The 25,310-nt window shown below is 36.4% G+C and overlaps 1 protein-coding gene across 1 annotated transcript in view; it reads left to right on the plus strand.

Annotated features, from left to right (window-relative positions):
• Nucleotides 1-25,310, plus strand: part of ITPK1 (inositol-tetrakisphosphate 1-kinase) — a 369,408-nt gene that overhangs the window by 326,124 nt on the left and 17,974 nt on the right. The window contains exons 9-11 of the mRNA XM_044665036.1: nucleotides 2,719-2,853; nucleotides 4,098-4,165; nucleotides 11,906-12,068. Coding sequence (XP_044520971.1) covers nucleotides 2,719-2,853; nucleotides 4,098-4,165; nucleotides 11,906-12,068 — 366 coding nt within the window. The remainder of the gene's footprint in view (nucleotides 1-2,718; nucleotides 2,854-4,097; nucleotides 4,166-11,905; nucleotides 12,069-25,310) is intronic.

Raw genomic sequence — 25,310 nt, forward strand, 5'->3', positions numbered from 1 at the left:
GAGGAGTTCAAATCTGTGAAGGGTTAACTAATTGACAGCATTAGATATAAAGAAACTAGTCAGTCATCTTTTATTACCTTTAGTTATCAATAGCATTTTGTAAACTTGAGTTAAAGTCAGGTCCTTACTCAGACTCCATCTCTGCCTCCCTTCCCCCACTTGAAGTTCCTGAGACAACTGTTAGGGCTTTCCTCAATCCACTTTCCTGACAAATCATTCTTTAAAGATAATAAACCCTTTTATGTTTCAACAGACCTATTAGTATAATTTGTCTGTTAGTTATTAAGAGAGGGAAGAAGAGGGAAAGAACCAACATACTCTGGGCTTGAAGGGAAGCCGGGGTATCCATCTAGAAGGAAGGTGTAACTTCAAAACAAGTCCTTTCCTGTGAAATTAACTAAACCCTGTTTGTTAATTTCAGTTTAGTCTATTTCCCTCAGCCTGTATATGAGTCTAAGTCCCATTCTGTAAAGCCTGCTGTTTGTCTGTTTAGTTTAATTTCTCCTCTCCCTGAAGATCACTGTTTACCTTCTGTGTTATACTCCTGACTTCAGTCCTATTATATCCTGAATCTCCTTAATCCCAGCCTACCTGTAACCTAGATTACTCACTTAAGCAAGTCTCTGACAACCTCCTTCCAAAATTCCCTTATCCCACATACCTTTCCTCAAATTATCCCCATTACAACACATATATAAAATTCATTGGAGAAGGAAATAGTGATTGAATGGAAAAAAGAATAAGACAGATTTTTTAACATACTTAATATAAGAATTTATTTGTCTTAGATTAGCACATTTAGTATAATTTATTACTTTTATAACAAATCATGTGTATTATATAATTGTCATGTTTTATATATATATGATATGTAAAATATTAAAATAAATGGTAACAAAAATTAAATAAGTAATAGGTGGATGGCGTTGCCAGTTTTATTTATGTGTACTTGGCAGGTACACTCATGCTGATGTTTGCAAGAAGGCCAGTCCCCTGAAGTGGTCATAGGGTTTTAGAATTGGAATAACTGGAATTAGATTAGAATTTGGAGATTCTCTAGTCCAACACTCTCCTTTTCATGAGGAAATGTAAAGGCCAGGAGGAGAGTGATTTGCCTGGGATGGTAAGAGCTAGCAAATTTCAAGAAACCATTTTATATGGACTATACCCTGCAGATTAGTTCCTTTGCCATTAATCTTCCTTCTCCCATCCATCTTTCCCAAAATTTCCCAAATAATCCTGCTAAAGAACTGATCTTATCATGTTACTCCTCTACTCAAAAACCCTCAGTAGTTCATTGATGTCTTACTCCAGTCTACTTTCCTCAGTTGATTTCATATTTCTCCCCTTCATTCCATCTCAATCATAATACTCCTCTTCTCTGAATTTGATTTTTTGCCTCTTACCTGCTCAGTACATTTCCCAAGTTGTCTCCACTTTCTCAAATCCACTCCTTTCTCATGTCTCCACTTCTCAGAATGATTATTTTCTTTCAATGAACCACCTTGAATCTTACTCTAATTCATCCTTTTGTTTTTTCTCTGTCTTCACATTACCTTTATTTACTTATTTATCTTTGCTGTATTCCTCCAAATACAGTGTAAACTCTTCCTGAGGCTGGCCATTCCACTTTTCCTGCTTTCATTGTTAGGACATTCTCCTTTATATGAAGCCAAAGGCTGTCTCTCTACCACCTCCAACTCACTGATTTCATTTCTTCCCCTTGTAACTGAATATAACAAATCCAATTCTTCTCCCATATTAATGGTCCTTGAATTCTTATGGATTGTTATTGTGTCTGTCCATCTCTGCCCCCTCCTGGCCATAACTCTTTCTCTTTTCCAAAGGAAACATCTCAAGATTTCTTCCACTAATTGTCATTTGTCTTGGTTAAAGTCCTGTCATCATCATGTTTATTCTTCTCTGAACTTGCTTCACTTGGTCAGGGAGCTTTTTCTCTGGAACCTAATTTCTTCATCTGATCTCTAAAGCCCCTTCCAGCTCTTATTCTCTTGTTTCTCTAACCTGGGCATTAGCCCTGACTCCTGACATTTATTATTTGGTTTACCTTGGACAAGTATTTAACCTCTCCAGTCCTTAGTTTCCTTATTTGTAAATTGAGGTCAATGCTGCTGAGGACATAAGGTGATACACATAATTTGTGAATTATTGTTATTTTATTATTTCTCAGGGCCTTGAGTCCTGAATAGCAGATAATCTAGGTTTTTTGTAGGAATGGGTATTCTCATATGGATAAATGGATGTATTTATCCTTAACCTTCAGAAAATAGAGATTCCCTGGGGCTGTTGAAATGCACATGGAAGAAAGATTAGGAGGCAGAACCTGAGTATCCTCTTCATAAATCAGTGGATAATAATAGTGGAAAGTGGAAAGTTTGGGCCTTTGGAGTTAGGAGAATTGCTTTCGCTAACAATAATTATCCTTTTGAATTTGACCAATCATGTTCAGCCTCAGTCTCCCTATTTGGGTATAATAACACTTGCCCTGCCTCCTTCACAGGGTTTTGGTAAGAATCAGTTAGAATAAACATGTAAGTATTTTTTTTTAACAATAAAGCACTATTGTACAATGGTTATGTTCTTGTGTCCAGTGCTTCCTGACCTTCTGGGCCTGTGGCCTATTTGAGGAGGCAGAGGTCTGGAAGACACTGGAACGTAGTGTCTGTGCTCGCCCTGTAGGGTTTTTATTTTTCTCAGGCCGCCCGACAGGCAGCCCTCCTGGACCGTCTTTCATGCCCTCCATCCGGATTGGCTCCAGAGCGAGTCAGAGGAAGGTCAGAAATGCTAAGGCAGCAATGGGCCTTGAAGCTCGGCTAGCGAGAAATATACCAGGTACATTTCCAGACTGAGCTTGGCATGAACCTAAATCAGTTTCTTACAAATCATTTCGCCAGCCCAGACACAAAGTAGTCCTTAGTGGGCAATGACTGTGGGGAAAAAGGAAAAGAGACTGACTTGGGTCAGAATGGAAATACTTCCCAATATAGCCCCATATTGCAGAGGGAATATGTGAAAGGAAGCCCTTTATATAATAGACTTAGAGTCAGTTTTTTCATTTCTGACATTGTTGGCTTGTTGGGAAGGGAACAGTAAGAACCTTTCTCAGGCCTATATGTTTAGATATAGCTGCACAGGTGTTTACGTGCTTCTCTGTTATCCAGATAGATCATTTATGGTGCTCTGTGGCTTCCTCCTAAATTTACTTTATGGGGTCTTGGATTACTACTAGTTCAAAAAATCAGAAGGGAAGGGGTAGTTAGAACAGGTACAGGGCAAAAGTGTGTTTGTCTGTGTGTTGCTTGTCCATGTGTGAATGATCTTCCCAGTTCAGACACCAATGATTTGGGGTGATCTTGATTTCATGCTATTTGAGCCTGTGTTGTATTTTTTTTTTCTGCCTCATGTTTGTATAAAGTACCTGCAAAGAAAATGTAGACCTATTTGTGAAAGGCCTGACCAAGGAAAGGTAATATGGCAAGTGGGAAAACTCAGTGTGATAAATGACTAAGAGTTTCATTTAAAGTAGTTCTTTTGACAACATGGTATAATGGAAGAAGCCCTGGTCAGAATCAGAGGACCTGTGTTTGAAACTTGTTTCTACTACTTACCACTTTGTGACCTTGAACAATTTTACTTAACTTATACCTCCATTTCCTTATGTATAAAATGAGGGGGTTGGATGATATGTTCATTAAGGTTCCTTCCAGTTTCAAAGTTCTTATATCAGGGAAAAAATCAACTTAAGGAAGAATATTCTTGAGAAATTCCATATGTCCTTAATATGGAACATTGGCCTTCACATTGGGGTTGAGGAAAACTTCTTTTCCCAGGGATGCCTGGTTAAGGACTAAAGTGGCCAACATTTCAGTCAGGGATGCTTTCAAATTGGTTCTTCAGGATTGCCTATTTAGTGCTGCCCCCTGGTGGTATGTTCATAACCAAACCCAGGCCTTAGTGGAATTAACTGTAAGGCTAGCCATTAACTAGTCATTAACTTTGACCCTTTTTCTTTCTTTCCTTTTTGTTGTTGTTGTTGTTGTTGTTGTTGTTGTTGTTGTTGTTGTTGTCAATTTCAGACAGAGAATCAATATTCTTCAACAGCCACAATGTGTCAAAACCAGAGTCATCTTCCATCCTGACAGCAGTAAGTACTTATCTTTCTACCTCTGCAATTAGCCATGCATTTGATTGCTCTCCCATTTTCTCAGATTGAATTCAGAAAGCTGAATGGTCTTATGGGAAGTTAAGGTTAATTGACTACTTGTAAGACAGTCATAATTTAAAGTAAGCTTTATTATTTGCTTTTGATTTTCTTCCTAGATCATTGCAGTATCTAAGCTTTATGAAATCTTTCACAACAAGCAATAATGGATACCTTGGGAACGAATATATATTGTTAGGGAATTTCTGCTGGAAGATTTTGAATTACTTTTCTAGCAGTGAGCTACAGTGTAATTTGGCAAACAACTTTTTGCTTTCTATTTTCTCAGGACATTCAATGGGAAAAAAATAAAGTTAATCTCCTACCTCTCACCCCTCTTCTTCCTTATGTTATTTGTGCTTCTCAGTTAATCATCCCTGGGCATATATGTGGAGACCATAGTTAGATCAACCTTCAAACTTTATTTCTCTATTAAAAACAATCCTAAACTTTTAAGCATTTTTACAACTTTTCTGGATCCTTTCCTTTCTCAAATCTTAAGAATTAACATAAGCAATTTACATATGCCCCCAGCACTAGTAGACATAAAGATTTCTCTTATGAAACAGAAAATCTAGTCGTAGGACAGCACTTACATACACACACGATTTCAATGTCAGCTCTGTCATTTAATACTTCTGTGATCTTGAGTAAGTTTTATAACTTCTCTGAATCAGTTTCCTCACCCACAAAAATGAATAATTGGCTAGGCAATAGGTCTACTCTAGACAATCTCAAAAGTTCTATCCATTCTAAATCTTAATACTTTATAGACTGTGTTAGAAAACAGTTCGTGATAAGTGCATAAGAGGTATAGTCAAGTGGTATGTGATCCCTTTGATTCCTATTATGAAGCAGGTCTGAATTGTAATTGAAAGATTGTTTTAAGGATACTAGCATGTAATCTAGTTGTAAAAGAGTAATACTACATACTCGAAATGAAATCAGAAAGTCCTGGGTTTATGCATATGTTTGCCAGATGATGCCTTCTATGGTTTGTGAAAGGGACAGAGGGGCCAAGATACCTGGAATTAAATTCTATTGATTAAGAAAAAAAAGAATAAATTTAGCTTTGAATCTTAAAAAAAAGAAAAAGTACTAGGCTTAAGTTTGAACTGTAAGGTGGAAATGGGAATAACAATATTGATAATAATAAATAATAATAAATACCATTTACATAAAGGTTTAATAGTTGTAAAGAACTTTATAAATATCTCATTTTACCCTGACAATAAACTTAGACAATAGATGCTATTATTATTCCCAGTTCATAGATGAGGAAACTAAGACAGATAGAAGTTAAATGATTTGCTTAAAGCTACATAGCAAGTTTGTATCTGAGGCTGGGTTTGAACTTGAATCTTTATTCTATCCATGTCCTGTGTAACTGCCTCTAAGATATGGGAGATTTTGTATGCCTCAGTTTCCTCATCTATGTTTCTACTTCCTATTGTACAAAATTTTAATGAAGAAGCATCTTATAAACCTGAAAGCTCCCTGTATTATAAGGGATTCTTGTATTTAGACTACTACCCCAGAATAGTACTTGTTAATAACATTGTCAAATCATCTTTTTCTCCATTGCTCATGTTCTGGATTGTTAAAACTTATTCTGATAGGAATTGCAAATAGTCATTTTCTCTTAGCCCTTTTACATAGTTTTATTTTGACTTCTATTATATATTTCATATGTAGCAGAATCCCAAAGCACACAAGAGTTATATAGAATATAGAGTGGCAGAGTTCATATTATAATCATGATCTTTTTCCCTTCTTTGTTGTAAAGTCCAGATTAATTTGGAAAGTATAAATTGTGACTTTATCACTTTTTATCTGTATGACCCTAAGCAAACCTCATTAACCTCTTTGTGACTCAGTTTCCTTGTCTTTCAAGTGAAAGGGTTGCCTCTGTATGAACTCTGAGAATCTTTGAAGCTGTCATGTTGTGATTGTAATATTCTGTGTTTTTATGTTTGGTTTTTTTTCCTCCCATCTTTAACATGTTTTGAGATTTTTCTTAGGTTTTTCTCAGCTTAATTAATCTATGATTTCTTCTACTGCTTGCCTCAATTCTAATAACCTCAAGTACTCTAGGGGCTTGTGTTTAGGCTGTGGTAAGGACATATATATGATGGACAGTGCTGGCTTTTTAACACAAATATTTTCTTCCTTCCTTCAGAAAGGTGGCTTGCTACCCTGATGCTGCTGGCTTCCTCTTCAGAAATCCTATGATTTGCAATATTTAAAAATAGACAAAGGAAAAGAACTCAACCATTACCCTTGCCATGCGAGGCAGCTCTAAAAATATCATCTGCTGGACCCTTATGGAATACTTGATTCACTCCAGTCTCTATCTCCCTGGGTTCAGGTGATGAAAATTAGTATGATGCCTAGGCCCACCACTGCTCTGGGCATCTCTCCCCAGCTGTGGTCATAAGGATCAGCATATGGCCTATATCTAAGTCAGTAACAATGTAGTATAAAGGAAAGTGTGCTAGACTTAATGGCAAGAAACACCTGGGTTTTTTAATCCCGCTCTTGACGTTTACTAGCTAAGAGTTCATATATGTAAAGCACTTCTCAAGATTTTAAAGTACCATATAAATATTAGGTTTACTAAATAAAGCAGCTAAGTTGCCTAGTCCACAGAATGCCAGACTTGGAATCAGGAGGACCTGAATCCAAATCCTATCCCAGACCCTTAGTAGCTATGGATCTAAGTAAATCACTTAGCTTTTCAGTGATGCCTTCTTCCTTATCTGTAAAATGGGGATAGTACTAACACATATCTTCAGGGTTATTGTGAGGGCCAAACAATATGTAAAGTGCTTCAAAAATGTTAGCTCTTTTTCTTCTCCTCTCATTTTAACTCAGGTTAGCTGCACTTTCCTCATCTGTAAATCTATGTAATAAACATATAGTACTTGCTTGACAGGTTTTTTGTATTGATCAAAAGTGGTAGTGTATATAAAGCATTTCACAAAGTTGTAGAGATATTAGTAGCAGTAGTGGTAATTAGCATTTTTTTTTTTTTTGGCAAATTGTAGATACTCCACCAGATTCAGGGAAGTACTCATTAGAGATGTTGCTAATTACTCATATTTACTTATGTAAATGTTTTCAAGTTTACAGAGTTCAACTTTTGGAGGTGTGCATGGTACAAGTATTACTATATTTTCCAGAGAAGGAAACTGAGGCTTCATATTCTAACCTTGGCAGGTCTCATGATTCCCATTGTAGGTGCTCTGTTTAGCCTAACCCTTTACCTTATTTTGGGGTACATATGGGGAGGTGAAATTCATGTTTCAGCTATAATACACTCTGTTTATTGATGTTGAAATAAGTGAGTATTGGAACTGGTAGAAGTCAGTAGGTTTGGGTTAGAGGTGTGGACCAGTGCTGTACCCGATAGTAGTTGATCACAGGCTTTAGGCCCAGATGTTAGGCCTCACTGCAGTATGATGGTGGTAACACAATCTGACTGCTTTCTCAATGGTATAAACAGTAAATTGATTTATTTCTCAAACACAGGATGGGTTAGTCAGTGGACCAGGGTGATGGAGTCCCTAGATCTAATGAACTTTTTTCTCCTCCCACTCAGCCTGACCTGCAAAGGCCTCTTCAACCCCCAACAAATTTGGGACTACACTATCTATTCTAGCTCTCTACCTAAAGTAATTTCTAGCTACCTAAATCCTGACTAGCTGGTCCACTATAAATAGAAACAGCATACAGTGTATTGCTTGAAGGTTTAAACTATATTTTTTCACAATAACTCTTTGAGGTTAAAATTAAATATAATTATCATCCCTGTTTTACATATGAAGACATGGAGTCACAGAGGCATAAGTGATTATTCCAAGTTTACATAGCTAGCAGGAGTCAAAGTCTGAATTTGAATCTAAATCTCACAACTTCAAAATTAAAAGCCTTTTTTAACTATATGAGAGACAGCTAGGTGGTGATGCAGTAGGCTTGGATTCGGGAATTGTTGAGGTAAAATCCAGCCTCAGATACTCACTAGTCATGGGACCCTGAACAAGTCACTTAACCTCTGTCTTTCTTGCTTTCTTCCTCTAACCTCAAAGTCCTATGTAAATGCTGTTAATTTGTTGATTCTTCCGTTTTCAATTGTTTGGAAGATACTTTTCAGATAAAGGTCATTTCGCTTAAGGATTAAATGAAATAATCTCTCTGAACCTATTTCCTTACCTGTAAAATGGGAGTGAGATATTTGCATTATCTTCTTTATAGGATTGTTGTTAGAAAAGCACTTTATAAACCATAAATTATGATGGAAGTCTGAGATACTGAGTTAGTTAACAAACTAAGAAGATAATAAAGAGGACTCATAGCAATTTATAAAAATTAATTAGCTCATTGACTGATAGACAAATGGCATGTGCCACTTGGTCCTGTTTTTATAAACTAGTCTGGGGGGGGGGGGGAGGCGCACATCTAGGCAGGAGTATGAGATTTATTTTTTATCTCATAGCTTATTCTTTTTGCTGAACAAGTTAGGGCCAAGAATATGGTCTTTACCATGATGAGAATTGTCCAAAAGATGACCTTATTTGTGGGAGTCTAACTCCCACAGGTCCAGGAAATCTCGGTGGTGGGACAATGTCGCATGTTAAGACAAATGAGAGACAGTCTGAACTTCAGCCAGGCAGGCATTATGAATACTGCTTTACCTTGAGTAAGGTTTATTTTTATGTGCTTTGAGATCACACATAATGTTGGCATGGAAATCCATTCTCATCCATCTTCACTGTACATCTTTTTTTAGAGACACTGTATTAAGTCATACATTTACTTTGTTACAACTTTTCATTTTCCAGTAACTTTCAATATTTTTCAAAGTGTGTTTGACATATCTCTTGGGCTACAGTGGTGGGAATGTACAGAACTTTTAATGGGAGACAATTTCTCCATTTATCATCCATTGTTCTTTTATGTTAATGTACTGTACGGAATTGGAGATTAGGGAGGGGAGAAACTTGGAGACTTTTCTGACCTGTTTTTGCAGGAACTTGTGTATGAGAGCAAGAGATCTAAGTTGGGTTTTTAAATCTTTTAACATTAACTCACTATTTGCTGGTTTGTTGTGAAGTGAATTCTAGGGGAATTTCTGTATTACTACATGTAAAGGTGGGAATTTCTTTTTTTTTTTTTTTTTTTTTTTTTTTATTTTAAACCCTTAACTTCTGTGTATTAAATTATAGGTGGAAGAGTGGTAAGGGTAGGCAATGGGGGTCAAGTGACTTGCCCAGGGTCACACAGCTGGGAAGTGTCTGAGGCTGGATTTTAACCTAGGACCTCCCATCTCTAGGCCCTGCTCTCAATCCACTGAGCTACCCAGCTGCCCCCAAAGGTGGGAATTTCTTAAGAGTCTGTAGGGAGCCTGTGAGGGTTCTAGTAACAGCTTTTACTGTTCTTCTGATTTTCCTTGGGGCTGAGTAGGAATATTGATCACAATAATTCCAATAATAAGGAGTGTTAATAAGAGAAGAGTCACACAGGGATATCTGAGTGAGGGGTTTCCATCCTTCCTGAGGCTGCCATGCACTTCCTCCAGGTCCCCTCTGTGACCATGCCAGACAGGGTGGGTTTGGTGGAACATTAGTTCCTGGGCACTTATTTTAGTTTTTTTTCCCATTTTTTCAAAGAGATGATCTTAATGAGCTAGTTGTGCCATAAGACACATTTGTGGCTCAGAGATATGGTGACTTAATTACCTTCTAAAAATGTATTCTTGTGCTTATTAGAGCATGGTTTTTTTGGTGTGAGATAAAAGCCAGCAAAGACTTATTGAGATAAGAGACATCATGTGGGTTATACATGATACATACATGAAACAGCTTCTGTTGACTTGTAGCAGGGTCTCAGACTGGGAATAGGAAGGGTTAGCCTCTAAATGTGTGGGGTGAGTAGTTTAAGAACCCCAGAGTAATGTGTTAAAATATCCTTGTGCTGCCCATATATCTGCTCTCTTATTCTTCTTGCAGCCATGTTGTCATAGCTTCTTTCTCTAAAGGAGATAGCCTGGTAGTTCCATTCCCCAAGTCTCCTTTCACTATAGATGTCTTTGCTCTTCAGTTCATCATGCCTCATGGAATCATGGGCATAAAGGAACTCAAAAATGCCAACATGGGTTAGTTGAACATTAATATTGTGCTGAAGCCTTATTAAAAATACAAAAGAAATATTAGGCATGCCCACTGCAATTTTGTAATCTGTTTGAGGAGAGAAGATAAGCATGCATAGAAAGTCTCTCATGAAGCCATGATAAACCAGTTTGGTGTGACTCCATAGAGTTAGTTAAAACTAGACCCAGCTTATAAAAGAAATGAAAATATAGATTCAGTCTTTAAAAGAATTCACTAATAATTAAGAGTTGACCAATAGGTTCATAGGACAGAGATTATCTCTTCCATCCTTCTCATTTGATTGGCAAGGTAATGGAATAAGCATCTTATGGTGCCTAATATGTTCCAGGTCCTATGTTAAGTGGTTTTTTACAAGTATTATCTCATTTGATCCACCTAATAGTCCTACGATATAGCTGCTATTGTTATTCCCATTTTCAAATTGAAGAAATAAATTAAGTGAAGAAGTAATCCAACTAGAAAATGTCTGAAGCTGCATTTGAACTCAAGCCTAGTACTCTGTTCACTGAGCCATCAATTACCAATAAAGGTTAAGTAGCTACCAGTGTCACACAAGTTGTAGATAGATGAGTGTTTAAGCCCAGATCCCCAACTCCAAATTCAGTTCTCTTACCTACCTCATGACACTACTGTTTTATGTAGGGATATTCCTATTACAGGAAGCCTTAACAGTAGTGCATGATTTCTTTTTGGGGATGTTGTAAAATTAGTGCTTCACATAGGATCAGGACAGATGACCTGTCTCTTACTGTCTCTTACAGCTCAATTTCTGTGATTTAGTAATTTATTTCATTCCATAGCAGTGTGACCTTAGGCAACCCATCTTTCTGGGTCTGTTTTCTCATCAGGGAAATTATATTGAACCATTTGATATCTTAAGTTATCTCCCAGTTCCTTGATTCTATGATCCTTTGCTAAAGATTACACTATGATCTAAAAGACTAAATTCTGTTCCTTTTATAACATAATCTTTTTGGTAGGATTTTATTTACAATTTTTGCATCAATATTGTCCTGCAATTTTCTTTCTTTACAAAACCCTTTCCTGATTTTGGTACAATATAATTTTTGATACCATTTTAGCAAACTATTCACTTTTGAAATTTGGCTTTTTCTTCTGAATCCTCTGCCTTCACTCAACAGGTGTGATAAAAATATTACCCGTGTCTATAAAAGCTTCCATTTTTTCACCCAGAACTTTACTTTCTAGGTTCCTTTTTTTGGGGGCATCACTTGTCCCTTTATGAATCACTAAAAGTAGGTACTGATTTTCAGAATTGACCATTTCCATTAGGCTCTCTTCTGTCCTGAATATACCTGGGGAAGATAGCAGTGTGTCTGGGGTTGTTATTGAGGTAACAAATATTAATCTTACTCCCAGTTAACAGGGAGTTGCTCACCTCCATTGCTTTTCTTCTTTATTGTAGAACTTACCTTAACATCCTCTTTCTTTCTCCAAAACCCGCAAATGTTCCAGTACAGAGCAATTGATCTTTTGTATTTCTTTTTACTAGCTGGACAAAATAGAAGGAGTCTTTGAGAAGCCCTCTGATGATGTCATCAGGGAAATTTCCAAGGCCCTTCGACAAGCACTTGGTGTGTCGTTGTTTGGGATTGATATCATCATCAACAACCAGACTGGACAGCATGCAGTCATTGATGTCAACGCATTCCCAGGTAAAAGCTATCCAGTTTTCTCACCCACTGCTGAGCTATTTAGTTAGTTAACAGACTGTCATTCCATTTGTCCCTAGACCTAGCCAGCCATCAACTATTAGAATTGGAAGAATTCTTATTGATCATCTTATTCAGTCCTTTCATTTTACAGATAGGGAAACTGAATTCTTAAGAGGGGAAGTGACTTAGAGAATTTAGATCCGGAGGAGACCTTGGAGATCATCTAGCTGTAGCCTACCTAAAATGAGCATTAAAGAGGTGACTTGATTTGCCTGGAGTTACACAGCTATTAAATGCTAACACAGGTATAGGCGTACCTCAAATATTGTGGATTCAGTTCCAGACCACCACAATAAAGCAAATGTCAGATATCACAATAAAGCAAGTCACATGAATTTTCTTTCTATTTAAGTCATTTGCCCATTTTGAATTTATCTTGGTATAGGTGTAAGATGTGGATCTAAACCTAATTTTCCCCATACTGTTTTTCCAGTTTTCCCAGCAGTTTTTAATTAAATAGTGAGTTCTTGTCCCAAAAACCTGGGATCTTTTAGATTTATCGAACACTAGCTTACTGAGGTCATTTACCCCTAGTGTATTCCATTGATCCACCTTTCTGTCTCTTAGTCTATACCATATTGTTTTGTTTTGTTTTGTTTTGTTTTGTTTTTAAACCCTTAACTTCTGTGTATTGGCTCCTTGGTGGAAGAGTGGTAAGGGTGGGCAATGGGGGTCAAGTGACTTGCCCAGGGTCACACAGCTGGGAAGTGTCTGAGGCTGGATTTGAACCTAGGACCTCCCATCTCTAGGCCTGACTCTCAATCCACTGAGCTACCCAGCTGCCCCTATGCCATATTGTTTTGATGACTACTGCTTTATAGTACAGTTTTAAGATCTGGTACTGCTAGGCCCCTGTCCTTCACAACTTTTTTCATTATTTCTTTTGATATTCTTGATCTTTTGCTCTTCCAATGAACTTTGTTATAATTTTTTTCTAATTTTATAAAAAAAATTTTGGTAGTTTGATAGGTATGTCATTTTTATTATATTAATTCATTCTACCCAGAAGCAGTTAATGTTTTTCCAGTTGTTTCAATCTAGTTTTAATTGTGTGAAAAGTGTTTTGTAGTTGCATTCATATAATTCCCGTGTTTGTTTTGGCAGATAGATTCCTAAATATTTTATATTGTCTAGAGTGTTTTTAAATGGAGTTTTTCTATCTAACTCCTGAGGCTGACTTTTGTTGGAAATATATAGAAATACTGATGACTTATGTGGGTTTACTTTGTACCCTGCAACTTTACTAAAATTATTGATTATTTCCACTAGCTTCTTAGTTGATTCCCTAGAATTCTTTAAGTATACCATCTGCAAAGAATGATAGTTTGTTTAGTCTCCTCATTGCCTACTTTAATCCCTTCAATTTCTTTGTCTTCTCTAATTGCTACTGCTAGCTTTTCTAGTACAATATTGAATAAAAGAGGTGATAATGGGCATCCTTGCTTCATTCTTGATGTATTGGGAAGGCTTATAACTTTTCCTCATAGTAGGTGATACTTGCTGATGGTTTTAAATATATATTATTTATTATTTTAAGGAATGCCCCTTCTATTCCTATACTTTCTAGTGTTTTTTTGGTGGTTTTCTTTTTAAAACCCTTATCTTCTGGCTCCAAGGCAGAAGAGTGGTAAGGGCTAGGCAATGGGGGTTAAGTGACTTGCTCAGGGTCACACAGCTGGGAAGTATCTGAGGTCAGATTTGAACCCAGGACCTCTCTAGGCCTGGTTCTCAATCCACTGAGCTGCCTCCTCTAGTGTTTTCAATAGGAATGAGTGTTGTATTTTGTCAAAGGCTTTTTCTGCATCTATTGATATAATCATGTGATTTCTGTTGGTTTGATTATTGATATCGTCAGTTATATGAATTTTTTTCCTAATATCAAACCATCCTTGCTTTCCTGGTATAAATCCCGCTTGATCAGAGTGAATAACCTTCGTAATCACTTGCTGGAGTCTTTTTGATTGTATTCAAGATTTTTACATCTATATTCATTAAGGAGATTGGTCTGTAGTTTTCTTTCTTTGCTTTTGATCTGCCTGACTTTGGAATCAGTAACTGTCATAAAAGGAATTTGGTAGAACTCCTTTTTTGCTTATTTTGTCAAATAATTTGTATATTATTGAGATTAGTTGTTCTTTAAATGTTTGATAGAATTCACTTGTGAATCCATCTGGCCCTGGGGATTTTTTCTTAGGAAGTTTTTTGATGACTTGTGCAATTTCTTTTTCTGAGATGGGATTGTTTAAGAATTCTATTTCCTCTTTTGTTAATTTGGGCAATTTACATTTTTGTAAATATTCATCCAGTTCACCTAGATTATAATTTTTATTGTCATATAATTGAGCAAAATAGTTCTTAATAATTGCCCTTAATTTCCTCTTCATTGGAGGTGAAATTGCCCCTTTTCATCTTTGATACTGTTAATTTGATTTTCTTCTTTTTTTTAAAATTAAGATTGACTAGTACTCTTGTCTATTTTATTTGTTTTTTCAAAGTACCAGCTCTTAGTCTTATTAGCTCAAAATTTCTTTTACTTTCAATTTGATTAATTTCTCCTTTAATTTTTAGGATTTCCAACTTAGCTTTCATCTAAGGATTTTTAATTTGTTCTTTTTTCTATTTTTAAAGTTTTAAGCCTAATTCATTGATCTCTGCCTTCTCTATTTTGTTGGTATAGGCACTGTAATAGGTATAGACTGTAAAAGTTTAAAAGCAGATTTGTGTAAGCATTTTAGGGAAAGCCTTTCCTGGAAGTCATGGACATTCTGAATAGAATGCAGCGGGTAGGGAGGAGAGTGCTGAGCAATAGACAGATGGCTGTGCTGTGAAGGGTTCAGAGCAGAAGTGCAATCTGCAGTCCCTTTTCACCTGGGATCTTGGAGAGCGGTGAAGGTTGAAAAAGCAGAAGACATCAATCCTGCAAGTCAACTCTGAGTAGGGACGTGGCCTGTGATCTGGTGGACAGTTTGCAGACATCTCTCTACCTGGTTACTTTGGATCATCGGCTGTGGAGGAGTTGGTTCCTGGTATTCTGAAACATTTCTGGAATAGTTGTGAGACCCCAAATTCAAGCCCTTTCCTTCAAGTCCTTAGCCAAGCTGTCAAAACCCTTTTTGACTCCACTCCTGGCCAGTTAGATATAGTTTCACCTAACCCCCTCTCCTATCCCCTCATATTACAATTAAACTGTTTCCCCATGTGTTTTCTAGCACTTTAAAGTCCTCATTGAAGGTATTTTAACACTTTGAGGTTATTCCAAGCTGGGTGGGGCAGAGTGACAGTTAGGCTTAACTGCCATTTCTGTCAACAGTCATTCCCCTTATAGTTAAACCTGGTTCCCTGGCTTGAAAGTCTTACCCATTGTCCCTTCCTGTCTCCTATCCACCTCACTGAACCCACTAATAATATTTAAGTTAACTCCTCTGGTTTTCCCATAAGAGCACTCAGCGATATAAAATTTCCCCTGAGTACTGCTTTGGCTGTATCCCATAGGTTTTGGTATAATAATCTTCTCATTGTCATTCTCTTTGATGAAGTTTGTAATTGTTTCTATGATTTTTTATTTGATCCACCGGTTTTGAAGAATTAGATTATTTAATTTCCAATTAACTTTAAATTTGCCTTTCCATGAACCCTTGTTAATTATAATTTTTACTGCATTATGATCTGAAAAAGTGTTATCTATCATTTCTACTTTTCTGCATTGGTTTGCAATATTTCTATGCCTAGTACATAGTCAGTCTTTGTATATGTATCATGTTCTACTGAGAAGGTATATTCCTTTTTATCCCATTTAGTTTTCTCCAGATATCTACTAACTCTTAATTTTTCTAACATTTCATTTACTTCCCTTCTTTTTAATTTAGTTTTTGCTTCAATTTATCTCATTCTGAGAAGGGAAGTTTAAGATCCTCCACTAGTATGGTATTACTATCTATTTCCTCCTTGAGCTCTTTCAATTTTTCCTTTAGAAATCTAGATGCCATACCATTTGGCGCATAGATGTTTAATAATCATAATACTTTATTGTTTATAGTATCTTTGAATAAAATGTAATTTCCTTCCTTTTCTCTTTTTAATCCAATCAATTTCTACTTTGGCTTTGTATGGTATCATGATTGCTACTCCTTTTTTTACTTTAGCTGATACATAATATATTTTGGTACAGCCTTTTACCTTGAATCTGTGTGTGTCACCTTGGCTCAAATGTATTTCTTGTAAACAACATATAGTAGGATTCTGTTTTTTAAGCCACTCTGCCATCCTCTTCCATTTAGTGGGTGAGTTCTTCCCATTCAATTAAGTGTTATGATTACTGACTGTGTATTGCCCTCCATCTTATTATCCCCTTTAGATCCTGATCTATTACCTTTCACTCTATTTCTCACCAGTATTTTGCTTTTTGTCACTCCCTCAAGTCCCCCTCCCTTCTGTTATTCCCTACTTTCCTTGTCTTGTTCTCCTTCTACTTCTTTGTAGGGAAAGGTAAAATTCTAAGCCCCACTGAGTATGTGGCCCTCTCTGAGCCAGTTACAAAAAGAAAAATGTTTAAGCATTGTCCATCACCACCTTTATCCTCCCCTCTCTGTGTTGATTTTTCTCACCTCTTTATGTTATATAATTTACCCCATTCTGTTTCTCCCTTCCCTTTTCTCTCAGTGGAACCCTCTCTTTTAGCCCCTTCATTGATTTTTTTACATGTCATTCTTGGGTCCACAGATCCAAGGTCCAAAGAACATGGAAAGACCCCTTGTCAGGGGCTGCCAGGGTATTTATACCGCCCCTGGCCAACCGCTTTCTCCCCTGTCCTCATGGCCTCTGGGAACATTCTGAGGTCCAACTGTCTTCACCTGTCAATCAAGGTGGGACTCTCAGCTCCCAGAGCTTCAATATGACATGAATGCTGTTTTGTTTTTGGAAATTTCAACCTGTAAATTTCCAGCTGATCTTATCTATGGATGATTTCTACTCTATACTATTCTTAACTATGTGTTTCTATCCCATTAACTACCCTTCCCAAAATAATAAATCCTCTCTTACCTAATGCCTTATCTATCTATCTAGCCTAGAGCTAACGACAAGGGGTTAGGATTGGTTTTTCTGGGAAAGTGTGGGGTTTGAATACAATATTTTCATAAACACATCGTTTGAACATAAGTATAACATGCAAACATTATCAGGACATTTAAGAATAATTATCCATGTTGTTTCTTACTTTAAATTAATGAAATTTTGCAATAACTTTGTTTATATTTCTAATACTAACTTCAAATAACATTCCTAATTCACAATAAATTCTAATATTTTCTATTCCCTAATCTATGGTTAGGAAGATTAGTTTGTCAGTAATTCTTACACTATAGTTAATGTGTTAGTCAATTAGTTTCATCCCTAACTAAACTACACTATACAATGCTTGTCTAATATTCCTTTTAACAATTCCGTTTGAACATTTATAACTAATTTACACTGACCCTATGCTAGCTAGAATTGAACTTCCCTGCATGTACTCTTTCCCTACGGGGTAGACTTATGCTATACATGTTAGTAAAATATTACATATGTACAAGGTTTTCATTTGATGTTCCTATGAAATGAGTACTTTAGACCTTGCAAGGAATCTTAGTTCTCTTGCTCATTTGGGTCACTATAGTTTATTTTCAACTATATACATTTATTTACATTATGTACATGTGATGTGACTTTACTGTGACTATGTGTTGGACTCATGACCTAACATTTACTGTTTGGGTTTATACTCACCTTCTTCTTCAGAATCTGTCAATCAGCTTATGTTCTGTTGCATGCATTCTAGTTTGTGCATTTCCCTTGTGATTAGTGTCTAAATGTGGAAACCTTGCACCTATTCAAACCTAATCTTCATTTGCTGATCTTCTCTCCTTGTGATTCTTCCAGTGATGATGTCCAAGTCACAGGTGTTGTCACAGTTCAGGTCCTTGTACAGTCTGTAGTGCAGTGTCCCCTGTTGTCTTTGCACTGGTCCTGATGTCCTGATGTCTCTGGAACTCTGGAATCTTTGGGATCTCATCTCTCTTCTCCTTTGCTTATCTTTTCTCCTTTACCCATCTTGTCGTTTGTTGACTTGATTGAAGAATCCCTGGATCAGGAACCTATGTGTGACTGTGTGATGTCATGTTAAATTTTGTGTTGCCACACAATTTCTTTTTATGAGATTCTGTGTTTGCACATGTCTTTGATGTAATATATGTAATGCTTAGTCTAATATTCCGTTTTCTTCTTCTTCATCACTTATGATTTCTGATAGGTTTAACTGTTGATCTTTATGAATGAATGAGGAATTTGTGTGATCGAAATCAATGATTTGAGTGTCTTGTTCTTGATAGTGATCTGTTTCTTGTGTTTCATTTGTGACTACATCTGTATCTTGGTGTTTTTCTGTTTGAGGCTTTATTTCAGAGTGTGATTTTTTTGCTTTGAGGTTCTATCTCCATGTCAGATTCGGTTTCTTGTGTTTGAGGTTGAATGTTTAGATGAGATTCTATTTCTTGCATTTGAGGCTGAATATTTGGATGAGGTCTTAGCTTCACTGAGGTCTTTAAGTGCAAATAGTGAAACCACCAATTTTTTCCCCTTGATTTTTACAGAGGTAGGTGTAACTAAGATTATTTCGTGTGGTCCACACCATTTTGGTTCTAACACTGATCTTGTGAAATTTCTGATTAAACTTTATCTCCAGGTTGATAATCATGTAGACTAAAATCAAGTGGAACTTTTTGCTGTATTAAGGATAACTTTTGCAAATCATCTAATTTCAAAGATTGATTAGTTTGTTCCACAGCTCCTGATGACTGCGGTCGATAGATAGAACATAGATGTCTCTTAATTCCTAGCACCTAGTAGACTTGCTTTAGAATAGAGTTTGTAAAGTGGCTACCAGAGTCAGATGAGATTACTGCCTGAATAGAGAATCTTGGAATTATCTCCCTCAGTAGCATCTTTGCTACGAAAGCTGCATCATTTTTCTTGGCTGGGAATGCCTCTGGCCATTTTGACAGCTTGTCCACTATCATGAGTATGTACCTATATTTTTGACATCTTGGTATTGTGACATAATCTATTTGCAAGCATTCAAACAGTGTGAACGCTAGTGGTTTACCCCCATAGGCTTTAGTCTTAATTATAGCCTTGTTATACCGTTGGCACACTATACAACTGTCATACAACTGTTTGGCTTCTGTTGTCACGCCTATAACGATCCAGCTTTTGTGGATTGTATCCATAATACATAAAACTCCATAATGGCCTTTTCTGTGAATTGCTGCGCAAGCAGTATGGTGCAGTAATTTCGGCAAAAATGGTTTCCCAGAGATAGACATCCATACTCCATTCACTAGATTGGCTCCAAGGTTTTTCTGCCAATATTCCACTTCCTTTTGTGTGTAAGCTTGTAGTAATTCATCTTTATCTACTAAGGCTAAGTGAAATATAGCCCTTAGTCCAAATCTAGCTGCAAACTTTGCACTGATGTCTGCTCTGTAATTGCCTAGCTGTACTGGTCCCATTAACTTTTGATGTGCTTGGCAGTGAATGACAGATAACTTCGAAGGTAACTGTATGGCCTCTAACAATTCACTTATCAGTTTCCCATAGGCTATTGCTATTGCATCTCACAATCTCTAGGGAGATTTTTTTAAACAACTTATATCTGCTCCTGTATCAATTATCCCATTTATATATTCATCATTGATTTGAATTGTGATCAATGGTTCTTTAGTGTTATTGTCATGTAAAGTTGTATCTGTTTCCCTTCTTTTAGTGGCAGGGCAGTAATGGTTTCAGAACTTAATGCCTCTCTCTTAGCAGATATACTGTAGTCTGATGATGAATTCACTTCCTGTAAAATGTCTGCCTCCATGTGCAGTTTTTTTTTTTTTTTTATGTCTGATACTGCCCCTCCCCCTAGCTATTCGTCTTCTGTGCCTAGAGTACAAAATGGCTTCTCTTGGACAACAGTTTTAATTTTGTCAGTTTTTCCTGCACTCCAGGGCATTATAAGTCTTCATTCATGGTTCCAGGGAAAGGATTAGGTGTATTTTCCTTCTCTCTCACCAGGACTTGAGGTCTCAGCCCTGTGTGTGTGGTATTTTTTAAGTTGTAGGTATTCATGGGTAAGCCTGCCTCTTTGAGCCTTTGAGCCTCGATTTCAGTGTCCTCCATTTTTTCAAATTTTCCTCTTGCTGGCCACTTTGAAATCACGGTGCTTGCTACATTGTTTCTAGGCTTGAAGCCTGGGGTTTAGGCAGAAATGTATCCCTTTTTCTGTTGTTATGATGTTCTCTGAGCTAGAGGTTTGAGTCTGAAACAGTGTTTCTCTCTCGTCCTCCATTTTGGTATTGTGTGTTAAACTAAGTGAAGTTACTTCTTTTTCCCTGGCAAAGCACTTTTCTTGGGGCTTGGTAATGATACCAAGTCTTTCCCCTGAACTTCTTACATGTCCAACATAGCTAGCGATTGGCTTTTTGCAACAATGTTATTCTGACTGTCTAGTTCAAAGTATAAGTCACTTGTAACTAGCCTTTTGTCAATTTCTTTCACTTCTTCCTTTGAAGTCTGTGAAAATTCAGTGCTTTCCACAAGAGAAGATTTGTCCCCATAAATATCTCTATGCAATTCTCTCAATTCATTTTCCATCTCTATCTTAGCAGTGGACTTCTGTCTTTTCTCTAATGTGATATATTGATTTCCCTCATCAATGTCTATCATTAGTATTTGAGCCTCATTCTTTCCTTTGAGCTTTTTGTTCTCTCTATTTGTATTTTCTCTTTGTTGGTGTGTATTACAAGTTAACCTTCATTGTGTACTTCTCCGTCTTGCTCCTAATTTCAAAAATTTTTCCATTTCACCTAGAGATGGCTTATCTGATTTTTTACAATCATGTTGGCAACAAGCTTGTGACTTTTGAGATTTGCTTGCCCAATTGCTGTTAACATAAGTTTTCTTATAATTATCAGTCCTATCCTTATTAAAATCAATTTGTTTCCTGAATCTACATTGCCTGATCAGGTGACCTGGCCTATTGCACAAAAAACATTTTGGAACTGAATTGTTGGACTTCTTCTGGTTATAATAAGTATTTTTTTGGTCTAAATTCTCTATTCTTGGTGATTTATAAAGCATAATTTTTAAATTCTTCTTTGTCTCAGTCTCTCCTTGCCTCCTTCAATTCCCATTTCAACTCCTGAATTGTCCTGTCTTTCTCTGAGTCCAGCTCATGTTTAATTTGCTGTTCTTTCTGTTTAGACTCATATATGTATGTGGCATGTTTTCTTATTTCTTCCAGTGACAGCTCCTCCCACTGGGGACAACTTTGCCTGAAATACACCTGAATAGTTCCCTTTATGAATTGCCTCTTTATGTGGGGTAATGTTTCATCTGCCTGGTCCCTATTGAAACGTAGGAGATTTTCAGAGTTCTCAATCAACCTGTCCAGGAACAGACTCCGGTGCTCATCCTCAGTCTACCTCATCCGTTCAAATTTATTTCACCCATTTGGCCTTTTGCCATGAATTTTGACTGTCTCCAATAGATCTGTCCTGCATTTTATCAATTCTCTCATATTAGCAGGTGAATTCAAGTCTATGTCAGAATGATCCCTTGGCCAATCCATTAAATTTGCGTTGTTCCTAGTTTCATCAATGAATCTGGTTTTCTCCCTTGGAGTGAAAAATTTGTAGAGTAAAAACTCAGCATCAGCATAGGATAGATTAAAAAGGCTAAATGTACACTTTAGCTCCTTTGTGGCCATGTAAGGGGACAGAAAGAATTTAGGGAATCTCCTTTTCAAAACTTTAAGATCCTGAGCCGTGAACGCCCTGTATGTTTTCATGTTCACAGCCTCCCCATCAGCCCGAAATTGTGTCTGATCAATAATTGGTAGCAAGGTCATGGTAGCAAGTGCCACTGCTCCAGCCTTAGTTTGTGTAGCTGTCCCTGTTTCAGTTTCTGTCTGTGTGCTAGCATCTGTCATCTTTGCTTTTGGAGTCCACTTTTCTTTTGGTTTGTACATGCTTTCAATTATCTCTAATTGCATTATGGTGTGGTTATCCAGATCTTGACCCAATCTTATCTTGTTGTTTGTTTCTATCATTATTCTCATTTGCTCTTTCATCATTGCTATACTGTCATCCTTATCATTCTTGCCTTTGCCAAACATTACATTAACTAGTTTCTTAACTGCCATTAAACCTTGAATAACCATTATCAGAACCACTATCAGTGCTGGCAAGTATGATATAAATTCTGCCATAGTTATAGTTAGATATCTATATGTATTATAAATGGTTAGTATTTTTATAAAGTATTCCGGTATAATGTGAAACCATACTTTGATTACTCCCTGGGTGAAAGAATATAAAAACATTTCTATGGTCCCTAGTATAAATGTCATTCTAACCAGTCCCATTTCTCTTTGCTCTTCTGTTCTCTTTTTGTTAGGTCCTATAGTCTGGCTTCACCAAAAACTGTTATAACTATTGGAGGTAAACTACTGTCACCAAATTAAGAGTGGTAGTATCCAGTTTACCCTCCTATATTTATAACAATATGTATCATATCATATACATACGTATCATTTCATATCATCACATTTACATATACATTATATCGTTCTATATCATCGTATACATCATTATCATAATCATAATTTTCCTACCCTCTTTCTGTCTACATTCCTTCTATTTTCTCTACTACTGAGAGTAATTTTTGAGAATTATAGAAATCTTCTTTCCATGTAAACATTTAAAGATTTTTACATGAATGAGTCTCTTAAATTTGCTCTTTCTTATTTACTTTTCTGGGCTTCTCTTGTGTCTCATATTTGGCCTTTAAATTTTTTTGTTTAGGTCTGGCTTATTCCTCAGGAATGCTTAAAGATCTTCTATCTTATTGAATGACTATTTTTTTTTCCCCTGAAAGAGTACACTCAGTTTTGCTGGATAGATGACTCTGGGTTGTAAACCCAAATATTTCGCCTTTCTGAATATCATATTCCATGCCTTCTGATCCTTTAATGTAGAAGTCGCTAGGTCCTGAGTGATCTTAATTGTAGCTTCATCATATCTGAATGGTTTCTTTCTGGCTGTTTGAAGTATTTTTTCTTGGCTTGGTGGCACTTGAATTTGGCTATTACATTCCTGGAAGTTGTCAATTGAGGATTTCTTTCTGGAATTCTTTCTGTGAAGCCGTCTGTGAATTCTTTCAATTTCAATTTTATTTTCTTGTCCAAGGATCTCTGGGCTGTTTTCTTTGGTAATTTCTTGTAATATGATATCCAAGGTTTTTTCTTCATCATGGTTTTCAGGTAATCTAGTAGTTCTCAGATTGTCTCTCCTAGATCTGTTTTCTAGGGCAGTTGTTTTTTCAATGAGATATTTGATGTTTTCCTCTGTTTTTTCATTCCTTTGATTCTGCTTTATTGTTTCTTGATTTCTCATGAAATCATTACGTTTCTAGATGGTCAATTCTGATAATTTAAATCCTGGTTTTCCTGTCAGTATTTGGTTCTTTTTCAATTGGCCCATTTTTATTTATTTTATATATATATATATATATATGTGTGTGTGTGTGTGTGTGTGTGTATACATTTATTGATATATATATTTATATTACATAATTCATGTTCTTTCCCTCCCCTCCTCCCACCCCCTTCCCATAGTCAATGTGCAGTTCCACTGGGTTTTACATGTGCCATTGATCAAGACCTATTTCTATATTATTGATATTTGCACTATGGTGATTGTTTATAGTCTACATCCCTGTTTATAACCTCATCAACCCATGTGATCTAGTAGTTGTTTTTCTTCTGTGTTTCTGCTCCCACAGTTCTTTCTCTGTATAAGGATAGTGTTCTTTCTCATAGGTCCCTCAGAGTTGTCCTGGATCATTGCATTGCTGCTAGTAGAGAAGTCTATTACATTCGATTGTGCCACAGTGTATCCGCCTCTGTGTATAAGGTTCTCCTGGTTCTGTTCCTTTCACTCTGCATCAATTCCTGGAGGTCTTTCCAGTTCATATGGAATTCCTCCAGTTCATTATTCTTTTAAGCAGAATAATATTCCATCATCATCAGATACCACAATTTGTTCAATCATTCCCCATTCAATGGACACTACTTGTTTTCCAATTTTTTTGCCCAGTACAAAGAGTGCAGCTATAAATATTTTTGTACAAGTGTTTTTCCCTATTATCTCTTTGGGGTACAAACCCAGCAGTGGTATGGCTGGATGAAAGAGCAGGGAGTCTTTTAAAGCCCTTTGGGCATAGTTCCAAATTGCCATCCAGAATGGTTGGATCAATTCACAACTCCACCAGCAATGCATTAATGTCCTTATTTTGCAACATCCTCTACAATATTTAATACTTTCCTTTGCTGTCATGTTAGCCAATATGCTAGGTGTGAAGTGGTACCTCAGAGTTTGCATTTCTCTAATTATAAGAGATTTAGAACACTTTTTCATGTGCTTATTGATAGTTTTGATTTCTTTATCTCAAAATTGCCTATTCATGTCCCTTGCCCAGTTATCAATTGTGGGAAACAGCTTGATTTTTTTGTACAATTGATTTAGCTTCTTATAAATTTGAGTAGTTAGACTTTTGTTATAAAGATTTTTTCCCATTTTGTTTCTTCACTTCTTATTGTTGGATTTGTGTGTACAAAACCTTTTTCATTTAATGTAATCAAAATTATTTATTGTATATTTGTAATTTTCTCTATTTTTTCTAATTTTCTAATTTGATCTTGAAATCTTTCCTTTCCCAAAGATCTTACAGGTATACTATTCTGTGTTCACCTAATTTACTTATAGTTTCCTTCTTTATATTCAAGTCATTCACCCATTCTGAGTTTATCTTGGTGTAATGTGTGAGATGTTGATCTAAACCTAATCTCTCCCATTCTGTTTTCCAGTTTTCCCAGCAATTTTTGTCAAATAGTGGATTTTTGTCCCCAAAGCTGGGATATTTAAGTTTATCATATATTGCCTGGCTCAGGTCTTTTACCTGAAGTCTATTCCCCTGATTCTCCCTTCTGTCTCTTAACTAGTATCTTATTTTTTTGATGACCACTGCTTTAAAGTACAGTTTAACATCTGGTACTGCTAGCCCCCCTCCTCATTTTTTTTTCATTATTTCACTTGATATTCT

This window comes from Gracilinanus agilis, chromosome 2, assembly GCF_016433145.1.
Source record: "Gracilinanus agilis isolate LMUSP501 chromosome 2, AgileGrace, whole genome shotgun sequence".
NCBI lineage: Eukaryota > Metazoa > Chordata > Mammalia > Didelphimorphia > Didelphidae > Gracilinanus > Gracilinanus agilis.